The sequence below is a fragment of the Myotis yumanensis genome, unplaced genomic scaffold (assembly GCF_028538775.1).
Source record: "Myotis yumanensis isolate MYYU_CA2020_CCGP unplaced genomic scaffold, mMyoYum1.0.hap1 SCAF_13, whole genome shotgun sequence".
Classification (NCBI taxonomy): Eukaryota; Metazoa; Chordata; class Mammalia; order Chiroptera; family Vespertilionidae; genus Myotis; species Myotis yumanensis.
In genome coordinates, this window is record NW_027223764.1 from 35,677,926 (window position 1) to 35,693,253 (window position 15,328).

Below are 15,328 nucleotides of genomic sequence, written 5' to 3' on the forward strand. Positions count from 1 at the left end.
GGTGTTTAGTTCTCCATGCATTTTTTTTCTTCCTGATATAAACCATGTTAGAAATTATAAGATTTACTTAGCCTGATCAGTGTTGTGAAATAATATCCATGACAGTAGTGATTAGTTATTTTGTTAAGGAATACGTTTGTGTCTTACATGCTAAGAAGCTGATGGGTGGAAGTTAATCATTTAGCTACTGATCTGCCCAGCTGCACACCTTCAATACCGTTTTTCATGACTTTGGGGGCTGAGGGGGATCTCTCAAATGTAAAGGGTGTGTGTATGCAGCTGCCGCAGTAATGGGGGTGCAATGATGGCAGGCACAAGGCACAACTCAAAAAATAAAAAGCCGTGTGGATGCTCTAGGAGGAAAAATGGCAGGAGTTATTATTACGATTAAGGCCAGTTGTGCTAATAATGGTCAAGTTTGCTTCTCTTGGAGCAACTTTGGTTTATGATAACCAGGGGACTGGTGTGAGTAGCTCCTTGTAAAATAAGAAAAGTTGAGTTTAATTAAGTTCAAATCCAACATAATAGCCTTACCTGGGTCACTAGTAAATAAATGAATGTGTAAGTTAATGTCTGAGAAAACTCCTGGCACAGCGTGAGGAGGGGGGGGGTTTGTCTAAACCCTGGCTTCCTGGTGTTCTTGTGGGCTCACTTTATTTTCTTTTTCGGATACTGAAACTCATTTATACTAAAATGAATAGCTGACTCTAGCTTAACAGTTAACCTTGTGAAGGGGAAGCATATTAAGATATGTCAGGCCCCTTATAATCACATCTCCAATGTGGTCACCAGTTCACCTACATGTCAGCCCGGCCCTGTGGTCTCACCAGCAGATATACTTATTGCATAATGCCTGTTCTGTGTGCCATTTAAGTTTGGCTGAGACGAGCCCTATGGAAATAAGATGCAAAGTTCTCCAGAGGAAATCTAGAGTGGCTCCTGAGTGTGCCTTAGAACTCAGGGAGGTGGGGCTGGCTTGCTTCCCAGTGGGATCATGTGTTACTCAGTGAGGGCAGCGTTGGTTTTTCTTGAGCTGTGTTGTTTTCTTTTTTGAGTGAGGAAGCAACAGTAAGGGCAAAACTGATATTAACATTAATACATGTTTTTATATTTGTGTGCCCATCTGTTTGAAGTGGCTTGCTCTTGGAAACAGCATGGTTAAAACCCTGGGTCTTGCATTTGGAATATTCTTTGTTCTGTTTGCAACCACGCACTGATATATTTTCCCACATTTTCTTTTTTATAAGTTCTCCAGTGATGTTTTTGTTGCCCGTCCTGGGAAGATCTGTCTTTCCATTTATCAAAACAAATGGCAAGCTGGGGACCATTTAAAGTAGTTTTTTTTTAGTTAATAAAGCCAATCTTCTTGTTCTGTTATGTTAAAAGTACATTATCTTTTTATTGCCAGTTCTGTATGGCTGGGTCTGTTTTCTGTCTTAGCCATCTCAGAGCTGCCCACCCCCCTTGCTTACTGTGTAGAGAATTACAAAATCATTAAGGGTGGGGCAGCACCAGCTGACTTACAGTACAAACCATTTCTCAAAATAACCACAACAGTGCAATACTGATGTGTAATTTACGTCACCGTATGTTTTTATGAAATAGTTTGTGGCATTTTCATTTCTATTCCGGATGGAATCTTGTTCTCTCTCCCTTTTAATCAGGCATTTAATTTATTTTCATTATTAATATTTTCCACTCCTTACCTTGGCATGCCTCCAATTTAACAGATTTGATGAGGGGGGGAGGGAACCGACAAAAAAAACACCAAAACCCTGATCTTCCCCCACCCCAACTCCTCAACATCAGTTTAACTGCAAATGTATTTTTCCCTTTGATGTGTACTAACTTTGGGGACTACGTTTACTGCCTTCAGAGAGATTTACAAATGTGGTGGGGCACATTACACATTTACACAGAGTTGTAATCGGGAATTGATAAAGTTGATACACAACTTTGGAATTTTAAACACTTTCAACCCATTCAAGCTATTGAGTCACATGCATTTTCCTTTTATAAATGTCTTTCTGTATAATGTCCTGTAATTAGAACAGGAAATCATTGAGTAACTGTAAGATGAATAAGAGCACTTAGACTGAAAGGAAAATTACCTTCCGAGAAATTATATTCTTTTTTCTTTTTATTTTTTTTACTGCATGTTACAATGTTGATAATGATAGTAACAGCTGTAGCTACTCTTATCTGTAGAATTTTCATACTTTGGTTTTCTGGAATAAAGAAAAATTATTTTCAGTAATAATCAAAAATGAATGGATGGAAAATAGGAAATGCCTAATTATGACAAATATTCAGTGTCACAACAGAGCAGCAATTAAATGGAAACTTCATTACCATTGTCAATAGCAGTAAGAATTGGACTAGTGCCAGGTATATAAAGTTGATGCTTTGCCTTTGGTTGCTAGGAGCACAGCGAAAAGTATAAAGCTTTGAGAAAGGAATGTCTAATGTAATAAAGTAACAGAAAGAAGCATAAATCATTGCAAGAGCCTCTCATATTGATATTATTTTACTTAAATTGTCTCAAAACCAGACATCAAGTTTCATAACATGAACAAATTCATATTTGCTTGGAAATGCTGGGGGGCGGGAACAGGCAGGGAGAGGTCATGGGGGGCGGGGGGGGAGGAAGGAGACATATGTACAGTTTTCAACAATAAAAAATGTTTTAAAAAAGAATACTGTATGTTGTCTTTGAAGGTCGAGAAACATTGTGTCTCAAAAGTAGCCTTCATACATATTTGGAATCTTTTAAGTGAAAATCTTTAAATGCTTGTTTCTATTGGCATCCAAATGCATTTGCCCTAATACGATTAAGAGAACTAAAGGGCAAAATACTTGGCAGATTTCTCAGTTGAGGTAATTAGGTGCAGGAAGGAACATGCATACTTTTTCCACCAGGCTCTATAAAATCCTGGTGTGAAGGTTTTTTTTTGAAATATTTTTTTTTACAGCTTACTGATGTTAGAAGTAGATTACAGTGGTTTTCAGTAAGCATAATGGTGTGATGTTTCTGAAGCAAGCCTGGCCTCCTCCTCCCAGAATGAAAAAGAAAGTTACATTTCTAAATTGTTGTGGAGGAGATAAAAGCACATTTCTCCTCTGGAATTTATGTTTTCAGCCTTCTGTGCGCTTGGCCACCATTATCTTTTTTTTTTTTTAAAGAAAATAGCATTATGGATATTTGAAAGTCAATGCTCCATTAATTCATTGTGTTTGCTATTTCATGCATCTCTCTTTGTACAAAGACAACTTGAGCAACATGCTATTCAGAATGAATGCCTGCTCTTACCCTCTCCCCGCCCCCCCCCACCCCTACCCTACCCCCAGCTAACTCTGAGCATTAAAGCAATGGTATACAGTTACTGTTTGAAAAGCTTGGGTGGAGCCTCGCATTATAATTACAGTTTCTCTGTGGAATTCTGTTTTGGACTTTGAAAATATATAAATAGGTGAAAAATTGACATTGAGAGAGGTTAACAAAACGTGTAATTATGATATAAGCGCAGGATTAGAGTAATTTTGGTTGAACATTACATGCCGTGTACTTTAGGTATTAAGTTTTAATAGGCAAAGTTCTTTTCACTGGAGTTGAAATGAGGTTTAGTAATGTTGGTTCTCTTATTCCCTTTGAATATTTCATTTAAAAATAGGCATATTCACTTTTTTTTTCTCATGGAGGGGGAGAATGAGATGACATTTTAATAGGATATCATAATTGTGGTTTTAAATTTCAGTCTTTGGTACCAGCAATTTATTGCTGATCATTTTCTGTTGACAGAAATCAAGTAATGTATACATAACCCAACCAGCAACCACTGACTAGAGTGTGTTAGAGAAGATTCCTTAGGGTAATACTTTGATTTCTTTCCTATGTGGGCGTGGTTGAAAGAAAATCTTTGTCCCGAGAACACTTTGTTTGTGTTTTGCTAACTAAACGTGCAGTTTATCCATTCTTTATTCACTCTTAACTTTATCTGCTGGCCCCGTGATGAATTGGAAAAGGGAAAATGTCCTACACAGCATTTGCAGGCCGCTCTGTTTCATGGGAAACTTTACACAGGAGAGTTTGTTTATGTGTATCTGAAATGCATAAGGAGGAAAGAAGTAGCTGAGGCATTTCAATAAGAATTCTTGAAAGATTTGTTTGGCTTTGCTTCTTAGTGTACTCGGGCAAAATAAAATATGACAGCTGTTGGACAATTTAGTATTTTTGTAGCTGTATCAGGAGGAAGTTAATTTAATGCAAAGGCTTAGGAGGGAGTTATAGGATCATAGAGTTTTAGATCAAGGAAGCTCTCCCAAACTCATGATTTTATACTCTGGTATATATACCTTTCATATTAAGGTGACCTCACTGTGTCTTGAGGAGGGAAAAAGTGTTCCTCCCGTTAAATAAATATGTCTGCTTAGACTCCAAGGGAGACACTCAGGGTGTCTTCACTCAGTGAAACTTTGACCTAGAGGGATGGTTGGTTCCTCCAGGTCTCACCTTTACCCTGGAACTTCTCTTCACTCTCCCTAAGAATGATTTGTTCACCTTCACAGGAGTCCTGAGGGTCTCCTGGGCTTTCTGTGGTTTTTGTAAATACTGAAGGCAACGCCTCTGGGGAAATCTAATTGTAAGGTTGGAAATTTGCCTCTGTCCAAACAATGCCAAAATCCTGGTCTAAATGGGTGGTTCTGTTCATAAGCAACAACATTATCATAATTTATGTTTTGGCATCACTCAGCGCTGCCACTGTAGACCAGGTCCCAACTGTGCCTCTGGCCTCTTAGTGTGGAAAGAGGTTAATGAGAAGCAGGGGTTCTAGGTTTGCACAATGGGAGTTGGCTTTCTTTCTTGTCACGTGGGTAGAAAATGGAAAGTTGATATGCATGAAAGGTGTGTCAGTAATGTTAAATCGTTACAATGGGAATTGCAGTGTTCCAAAATAATAACAAGCTAACTTAAACAGAGTAGGAGAATTCTGGCTCATAACTGGCTGAATTCTATAGTTCTCCATGCAACAGAAGGCTCATATTTTACTTGATCAGGAGCCCACATGCTCATCCCTAATATTGTGAATAAGTTAAACCTTTACTATTATTATTATTATTATTATTATTATTATTAGTGCTCATCACACTTAGAGTTAAAAGATCGGGGTATAGTCTCACCTCCATCACTTTCTAATTCTTGGAGATCCTGGACTAGTCTCATGGGTGTCTGAATCTCAGTTTTCCCATCTCTAAATTGAGGGATATTAATAGGTAGTAGTGTTACTAATAGGTTGTGTGAAGAACAAAAGGGAGAGGTTACGAGAAACACATTTGTACATTGTAGTTGATTTATTAGTAGTACCAGAAATCACAATAGTATTTGTTCTGCTTCATAAACAGGAAAACTGTCCTTCAGCCCTTCATATTTTTGGTTGAGAGCTTTTTTTCATTTGCTGTCTTCTGTGATACCTGCAACAATCCTGGGAAAGTGGCAAAGAGATGGGAATTTGGTTCTGTATTCTGCTCCAGGTACAATGATGGTTTGGATAAGAGCATATACCTGAAAACAGAATTTAGATAACTTATATATAATTCTGAGAGAGAGAGAGAGAGAGAGAGAGAGAGAGAGATCAAAATGCAAACTAAATAAATTACTATAAGTCTATGCGAAAAGCTGACATGGTTGCTGTGTTTAGGAAATGTGTGAAGAAAGAGGGATAAAGGTTTCAAGCCAGGATGAGATGGAAAGAAGAAAGAAGAGGAGAGGAGAGAGGAGGGGAAGGAAGGGGGAAGGGAGGGGGAAGGGGAAGAAGGGGGAAAGGAAAAAAGGAGCCATTTCAAAGTACAGGAGATAGCTAGGAAGCTAATTCCATCCAGAGAATTGGAAAGGTGTTAGAGATAGCATCCTCATGAAAAATGGTCAGAACAAACCAAAAGGAGAATGAAGGGATTGGAAGGGAGTGAAATGGTCCCAAGAGTTCAGGTGACAACATCTGCCATAACACTAACTCTGACGTATCCAGTCTTTCTCCCTCACTCAATCTGAAAGGCTCAACTTTCTCTATTTCATTTCAAGAACACTTAGAGAAACTAGTGCAGCTTTCGCACCATCGCAGAAAGCCAAAACACAACCGAGATAGAATTTTAGAATCAACAAGTATTTGCGCAATGTTTCCTATGTACAGGAGATGGTACTAGGAGCTGAGCATGCTGAAATAATTCCTGGGGCTTCATAATTATACCCCTCTCTCTCACCTTGCACAATCTTGGGCAGATCTTGATCATCTTGGACAAATAGAGTGTAATAATACAAATTGACACATTGGAGTCTGTTTCTACAAATAGTACTTAGATACTCTGGAATTCTGATAATATTTTGCTGAATATTTCCACTAAATATTTTTTTGTGGTTTAACTCTATAGAAAGCAGAGATGTCTTGGTCTGCTGTAAAAATCTCAAATTGGCATGTCTTGGGACATATATCAACATCTCAAACCTCTTTTCACTGGAGGACATACCTTCAATGTAAACATGCTTCCTTTTAAGTGTGCCAGCTGACAAAGTGGCTACCCACAAACCAGGCAGGAGTCTAAGAAATGTAAACTGTTAATAGATGTCCTCTTGAAAGCAGCTAAACATCTCCGTTCTCAAAGAAGCCTCCAGCCCGAGGAACTAAGTGAACATAATTAGAAATACATCTGGGTATTGGCCCCCCATCTGGAAAGGTCACACATGCACCTTCCATTGGTGCTGGTTGTGTTCCATCATTATGTTCTGTCCTCACTCATTCGTCTCCCACTGGTTACCAGATGGCCGCGATCATGTTGGGATCCTTAACAACTGTCTTGTGCAATTCCCTGCAGCATGGGAAGGGCTCGAAATATTGAGTATTTTCCCCTTTGGATAAGCAAGTGACATGTCTGGGAATTGCTCACAAATGCCCTGATGGTGTGGTTATAGAGAGATATGGCAAAGTGGGTCATGGAGCCTAAATTCAGCGTGCCATTGCGCAGGTGGCAGGCTACCAAAGCGGGGGGAAGGGTGTGTGCCATTTCTCGAGCCTAAGATGAAGGAAGGATTCGTCTGTGCAGAACCTGGTTTTTAGAAATAAGCACTTGGTACAGTGCGGTATAAGTAGGCATTCAGATCGGGGCGAGGGGGGGCTTCTTTAACATCGCTGAGACTTTCTCCTGAGTTCACTTGGTTCTTTCACAAGGTTGCTTTGGGGAGTCCTCTCAGTGTGGTTCCCTGAGATGTGCCAAGTTACCAGATGGGTTTGAGGAACATTAGAAGATAGGGGGTCTGGGATGAGGGGAGGGCAGAGAAGGTAGATGTATCAATCAAGTTGGGATAGACCATGCTGCAAAAACCGATAAACCCCAAGGCACAGTCTCACTCAAAATAAAATACAAAAAGCTTCTTTTCTGCTTATAGATCCATTTAGGATCAAGCAGGGACTCTGCTCCATGGTATTCTCACTCTACTAGTAAGACCCAGACTGGCAGAGTTGCCACTATCTGAAACATTACAGATGTTCAGAGAAGAGGAGGAGTGTGGTCAAACACTGGCTCTTAAAGAAGCCACTCACCTCTGTCATATGTCATTGGCCAAAACAAGTCATGTGACCACTTGACTCCAAGGAAGACTAACCAAAGAACTTGTGTGCATATATGCATGACCCATGGACACAGACAAACAATAGTGTGGTGAAGGCCTGGGGGTGGGGTGGGGGTGGGGTTAGAAGAGATCAATGGGGGGGAGATATCTGTAATACTTTCAACAATAAAGTTAAATTTTGAGAAAAGAGAGAGAGAGGGAGGGAGAACCAGAAATATTTGTTGAATGGCGCTAACCACCAAAGCAGACAATGATGCTCTTTGGACATCTTTTTTTTTTAAATATATTTTATTGATTTTTTACAGAGAGGAAAGGAGAGGGATAGAGAGTTAGAAACATTGATGAGAGAGAAACATCGATCAGCTGCCTCTGCACAACCCCTACTGGGGATGTGCCCACAACCAAGGTACATGCCCTTGACTGGAATCGAACCTGGGACCCTTCAGTCTGCAGATTGACGCTCTAATCCACTGAGCCAAACCGGTCAGGGCTCTTTGGACATCTTCTGGGGGCCAGATGACTTTTCCGAGCCTCCAAGCACTGAAAGTTGATATAATAAAAATAAAAAGAGCCATACCAGGCTGTGGAAATAAGCATAAAAAAGCTCAACAAAATTCTGATTTTTCCTATAAGGATGACTTTAATGCTTAAAATATATATTCAATTCTTTCAAAACAGTTTTCTTTGGTTCCGCTGCTTGCTGGTGAGCCCAAAATTGCTTAATCCATCTATATGGCCATTCCTCTGTTTATTTTCTCCACCTTTTCTTTTCTCTCCAGGTAGCCTGAGGCTTTTGGGGGGCTCTGGACTGAGGAGGTGGGGCTGGGAGGATGCATTCGCCAGTCTGTAATGAAGATGAACTGGTATAAGAGTCTTGTTGAAGACTCTGTTTTTACTACAAAACCCAGAAGAGACTGTTGAAATTATGCCATGGCCATGGCAGTTGGAGGGAAGAGGGTAATGGAAGTGTTTTTCTTGTTTGTCGTCTAGGAGAGGACGAGGAAGAAACGAACGTGATCGTGCTCAGCTACCCCCAGTACTGCCGCTACCGCTCGATGCTGAAACGCATCCAAGATAAGCCGTCTTCTATTCTAACGGACCAGTTCGCGTTAGCCCTGGGAGGCATCGCAGTGGTCAGCAAGAACCCCCAGATCCTGTACTGTCGGGACACCTTTGACCACCCTACTCTCATAGAAAATGAGAGTATATGTGATGAGTTTGGTAAGTCTTTTTTTTTTCCTACATGAAACTTGTGCGTGCGTGTCTACTTGATTTCAGTTCTTGTGAAGAGCAGTGATGGGGAACAGGGTTTATTTTCACAGGCCTAATGTGCCACCCTACCCCTCCCATCCCCCAAATTATTGCGGCATAAGGCATCACTGCCTTCCTTGGCAGCCTCTGTTTACTAGGGTAAAAGATTATTATTTAGAATTTGTTGTTCAATATAGAGTCTGAAGTTGCTTGGTTGACCTTGAAATTGGACTTTAGGACAGGAAGCTTTCATGTTAGTTTTTTCTTAAAAGGCTCTGGCTATTCAGATACTGTTTTTTGTGGGGGGTTTTTTATTTAACTGATACTCACTTTTCAGTGTTATAAGGAACTGTGAAAATGCACCAATTGTAACCATTTTCATACCTAGAAGGTGAATAGCTAGATAGATAGATAATAGATCCCCATACCCCTAGATTTTTTTTTCATATATATGTATGTATATTTACATAAATATTCATCTTTGGTGGGCACAGTATATGAAGAAATAGGTCTATATCTGTATATATCCATATATCTTTATATACTGTGCTCACCAAAGATGGATATATGCACACATATCTTTATCTGCACCTCTGCCCAGCTGATTGGCCATTTATCTCTGTACATAGAAGGGAAGGAGGAAAAGATGTATCATCCGTTTGGAAGACTTTGCATGACTGGAGGCAAGCCAAGATCTCATCTCTCACATCTTTCTCATCTGTTTGTTGAAGAGATTGGATCATATCAGTGCTTCTCAGTGGGCAGGGATATTAGAATACCCTGGGGGCACTTTATCAAAATACACATGTTCCCTGAGAATTTTTATCCTTATTGAGATGTGAACAACCCCCAGCCTCACCGTCTCCCTCCCCTGGGAACTGCCACCATTGAGTGACCAGTATGATGACCACCCTCATGGGTACCTGGGTTGCAAAGAAGTTGAGACTCTGGCCTACAGAGCACATGTGGTCCCTTGAGCTGGAACATTCCTTGGTTCTATTGGCTAACATTTTCTCAAGGATCCCTGGTTTGCAGATTATTCAGATTCAGAGTATTCTGCTTAACCATTACAGGCCCTGGCATGGCTTTGGAAGTCCACTCTGGCCTCTCCAATCTGATTATTCATGACTTCAGCAGCCCTGCGGTTTCTGTGGGAGGGATATTGAAGGAGGTGTCTAGCAGAGGAAGGGTGTGGATGAGGGGATGGGATATGATGACCCAAGAAGGAAGGGAAGAAAGAGAGGAATGGGACCTAAGTTAATTGGACATGACATTTATTTACAGACTGCTTTTTTTAGATGCCATTCACATCTCTGGTTTGTCAAATGGCTGTCAGTCAGTCTGTAAGAGAGTCATAGTGTTTATACAAGTTATATTTTCCTTCTCCCAAGAAGAATTTATTGTCATATTTAAAAAATTTTTAATTGATTGATTTGAGAGAGAGAAACATTGATTTGTTGTTCCACTCATTTATGCACTCATTGGTTGATTCTTACATGTGCCCTGATCTGAGGTCGAATCCACAAGCTTGATGTATGGCGATGATGCTCTACCCAACGGAGCTACCCAGCCAGAGCTATTGTTATATTTTTAATATTCAAAAAACCTGGATATTCAGCTGGATGAATGTATCCAATACATTTTTAAAAATGCCCTCTCTTTTCAGAACAGCATTTACAAATCTTCCCTTTTCAATACTTCCATCTTGAGTTTTTCTTCTTCCATGCCCTCCATCCTGCTTGGCCCTAAAGAGGTCTATAAATTCCTGACACAAAATAAAACTCAAAGAATGCTTTCCCGCCCTTAAGAGTACTCAAAATTAGAGTTTCACCATGTAATATAATGAAAAAAATGTTTCAGCCTTTTGAGCTAATTTAGGAATTATTAGTCATTGAGTTTCAAAGCTTTTGCATCTAGAACTGGTAATAGAAAGAAATTCCAGTTTAACAGTGATCACAATAGTTAAGTTACTAAATTGGTTTTAAATGTTCTCACAGACACAAGCATCTGACTTGAATGTTTTCCTGGACTTTCCTCCGGTATAGCTAATTTTAATGCTCTTTTTCTTCTCCAGCCTCTTAAAGTGGAAGCTTTCTTTTGGAATTAGTTGCCTTTAAAGAGCTTCTAGATGGCTAGTTTAATCATTAGAATACTAGATTTTTTTTTAGTTACATTTATACTTCAAATAGTTTGTTCTTAGAGTATTGCATTTTAGTAAGTGAACCCCAAAAGCTTATTTTGTCCTGATTTGAACACCTTCACCAGGATATCTCCCTCACCTTCCACTTTTGCTCACACCCTAAATTTTCAGAGAACACACATATAAACCTCCAACTGGTTGTATTAGAAATCAACATGAGTTAAAGGGTTTGTTAAAACGTGGGGTTGAGTTTCTCCAACCAAATAACAGTTGGTGGAAGAACATAAATTTAATTAGTGACTAGCATTAAACAAATGTTCCTAATATTAAACACTGCCAGATGACTGAAACACTGCTGTCAGATTACCGCGAGTGCCAGGGGGCCCACAGATGAATTTCCACACAGTATATATTCTGTACCACACGCTCAGTGACTTCAGTAATTGGTCAGATGTAATTTAGGTAACAGTATGCCCCGGCTGTAAAAATCAAATTTTATTAGCCATATCACCAGGTGGATGAATGGTGGAGCTGATGGCAAAGGGTTTATAGCATTTAGCAGCTACACCTTTGACACATGAAATTCATAAATTGTCATAAAATACCTCCGAGGCCCTTCTCAAAAGGACAGTGTCTACTTTCCTATGATTAAATAATGTTTATTTTATTAACTAATATATTTCTTGCTTTCTTCTATTAAATGGGATTATGGAGTAGAGCTGGGAGGGGTGTTCAAAAGGTAAATAAAGCACAGTCCCTGCTAGTTTTGAGGATTTAAAGTCTAATTGGGGAAGACAGGAGTAACACACCTGAAAGTTAACTAATGTTACAAGAAAGTCAGTGATTAAGGATTTGGTGAGTGTTACAGAAAGCAAGTGCAGGAGGAATTTCATGGTGCGTTGGGGGTGGGAGGGGTGAAGTGATTGGAGATCCTGACCGTGGAGAGAGGGAAGCCGCAAGGAAAACGCAGGACTGGATCTGGTTTTAGAGGATAAGCAAAGAGGTTATTGGAAACCTTTTAGAAATATCTAGATCATTTAAAATGCATGTCCTGGCCTGGCCCAGGTGGCTCAATTGGTTGAGCATCATCCCACGCACCAAAAGGTTGCCAGTTTGATTCCCCGTCAGGGCACATGTCCAGGTTTCCGCCCTGATCTCTGGTGCGGGGAAGCAGCCAATCAATGTTTCTCTCTCACCTCAGTGTTTCTCTCTTCCTCCTTCTTTCTCTAAAATCGATAAAAAGTAATTAATTAGTTACTTACTTAATTAATAAAATGAAATTCATGTCCTGACTCTCCATGTGAGGAATTGCTGCCTTCACCCTGGTCAATTGTTGGCCTCTCTTAGGTTTCTTTGTCCTTAGTTATCACCCTCAGTGGGTTTTTAATGGCCAGATGCTCTCTCTACCAGGGAGACACGAACCTGAGTCTGTGGACCAGGGCTGGGATGAGCCTAAGCAGTGGCTTTGGAACCAGACCTGAATGTCCCTCCTTGGGCCGGGATGCCCCACTTTTTCTCCACGTGCTCTAGGGCTTCCTTGCATGCCCCGGGGTTCATCTCTGAAAAATGGGCTTCGCTGTGTGTGTGACAACCTTGCCCAACTTCCCAGACAGAAACCCCCTCCCCGTCCTTTCAATGTTGTCCACTGAATAAACAAGTTTAATTGATCAATAAAAGCAAGGCATTGAAATCTATCATGAGTCCCTATAAATAAATTCTCTGTGGAATTTTATGAAGCTGTTTAATGAAAAGTTTGATTAGAAACTATTAAAGAAAAATAATGTAGATGGAATTTCATCATTTAGTCTCACATTACAGTAGTGTCGTTTTGATTTTTATTTACATTGAGATATTCTGAACAGAGTAAATATATCCTGGTTTTAATTAACTATCCTTCTTACTTGGAAAAGGTTATTTTAGGCTTGAAGGGTTTTGATAGCATACCATCTGCTTTCTTCACTGTTTTATTCAAGTCCTTCCCTTGCTTACAGCACTGTGCAGTGTCTAAACCTATGACATAAGCATAAATTGAATCATATTAATGGTAGGTGATTGAAAGGCTTCAGCCTCCACATCCTGCCCGCATTCTTCCGTCTTGTCAGTCACCCTGCTCTTAAAGGCAGTGTGCTCTTTTCTCAGCACAAGGAAATTGACTATATTTAAAATTAAAGCAACTGGACTCCTTATTAAAGCACTGTGAAAACTGGTGGTATTGCTCATGCAATTAGGAAATGAGATTATAATAACATTTGGGGAAAGTGACATTTTAAATGACAATTTTTCTCATAAAAATCTTTACCCTGTGCATAATTCCTGCCCCCACTGCCCTGTTAGAATCACCTAACATGAGGCATTCTCCCACAGCCCTCCCCCTTGCTTTTACCTCTTTTATATAATTCATTTCCTCTTTTGTAAAACACATATTGCCATTTATATTGTGTTATTGTCTTTGCTGTAGGGAAAACACATGCATGCAAACATATTGTCTATTTTTCCTGTTAGAACAATGAAATGTCCACCAGTTTGTAATGCACAATGTTTACATTAATGTCACACAGATTGATTTCATATGTGCAAAGTGTTGACAGCTAACGCCAAACAAAGGCATACGCAGTACAGTAGGTAAATGAATAACTTGAAGGTACTGGCTTCCATCAAAGAGATGTAAGGTGGAGCCAATATGCATAAACTAGATGAAATCAGCCCTTAGAAGTGGGTGGGACTGCCCTGGCCAGTATGGCTCAGTTGGTTAGCGCGTCATCCCACACACCAAACGGTCTTGGATTCAAGTCCCAGTCAGGGTACATTTCTAGGTTGTGGGTTCAGGGCAAGTGCTGTGGCAACCAATTGATGTTTCTCTCTCACACTGATGTCTCTCTCTCTAAAAATCAATGAACATGTCCTCGAGTGAGGATAAAAAAAAAAGTGGATGGGACTAAATGGATTAAGATATGTTTCATTAAAAAAAAAACTAATAAAATATATAGTTTATTTCATTCTGAGTTTTCCATTGCAAAGAGATATATGTTTGGCTTCTAAAGTTCTTTGGAGTTGGCGTGTGTGTGTGTGTGTGTGTGTGTGTGTGTGTGTGTATTTCTTGATTAAGAAATGGGATTGAGTTGAAGAAAGTATATGGTAATTTACCTGGAAAGTACCCAATGAGATAGACTGCCATTTCATTGGTCCATGTGTAGAAAGAACATCATGAGCTCTCACCTCCAGGGAGAGGTTGGCTATGTCAATATTAAAACATATACTCTGTTAGTGGGCAGAGGGGACAGCAAGGTGGAGTGGAAAGAGTGCTAGGCTTTCAAAAATAGCCCAGGTTGAATTAAGGCTCAACTGTCCGATTTTCTATTCCTCTGAGTGAGTGACATAGGCCCCTCACTTATCCTCTTAAAATTGAGTAGTAACAGCCCACTCACCAGGCTCAAAATAAGTTTGTATTCGCTTGATTTAAAAAAATAAAAAAAAGTCCTCTTGATAAATGAAGATTCTCTACTGTTTCTATAGAGTATTAGACCTTGGACAACTTCTAGTCATCTAAATCAATTTGCTCGTTGAATGATAAAGAAATTATTTCCCTAAGGCTCCAAACTCTTATGAGAACTTTAATAGAAAAGAAAAGTTTTCTACTTTTTATAATGTTTTAAAGAAGTTTTTCTGACTCTGCACTGAATTGTCCCTTTCCGAGGAGAAATAATGACATTATGGACAAAAGAAGTAAAAGCAAAGGGAAGGAGGGAAACAGAAGAGGGACAAAAACCTTGATTTACAAAAGAAAGTGCAGGGCCTATAAAATTAGTTTGAAGCATAAAAGATGAGCTGGACTCTGCCTCTTCCCCTCTAAGCATCACATGTTTTGCTGGAAATGAAAGGAAAGGCAGTTGTTTTGTTAAGGATCATGAGAATTTGTAAGTGAGTAAACATTTTTTTCCTTGCCAAAGTAGGTTTCATGGTCACAGTGGATTTCGATGCTTAAATGGCTTTGTTCCTGGCCCCTGTCCACATTCAGACTTTTGCTGCCTGCCTGTGGTGCCCACCGATCTCCCAAATGATAACAAGGCAGACATTTCCCTTTAATTGAAGCCAAGTGGGAAAGGAGTTGTGCTCCTTGTCTATGGCTGTTTATGCAGAAAACTTAACCTGCAGAGATCTCACTTCGGAGGACTGCTTTGTCCTGGAAATTTTCTAGAGGTTCTGTTTATCATTAGAGAGTAATTTAACCAAGACCACTCTTGGTACCCTCTCTTTTTTTACATGTGCTGCCAAAGTAGGGACAGAGAGAATGTTAAGTTCATCATACAACATAGTAAACC

At 39.8% G+C, this 15,328-nt stretch overlaps 1 protein-coding gene across 1 annotated transcript in view; it reads left to right on the forward strand.

Annotated features, from left to right (window-relative positions):
- The window catches only part of ARID5B (AT-rich interaction domain 5B), a 177,605-nt gene that overhangs the window by 76,460 nt on the left and 85,817 nt on the right, over window positions 1–15,328 (forward strand). The window contains exon 4 of the mRNA XM_070432815.1: window positions 8,609–8,839. Coding sequence (XP_070288916.1) covers window positions 8,609–8,839 — 231 coding nt within the window. The remainder of the gene's footprint in view (window positions 1–8,608; window positions 8,840–15,328) is intronic.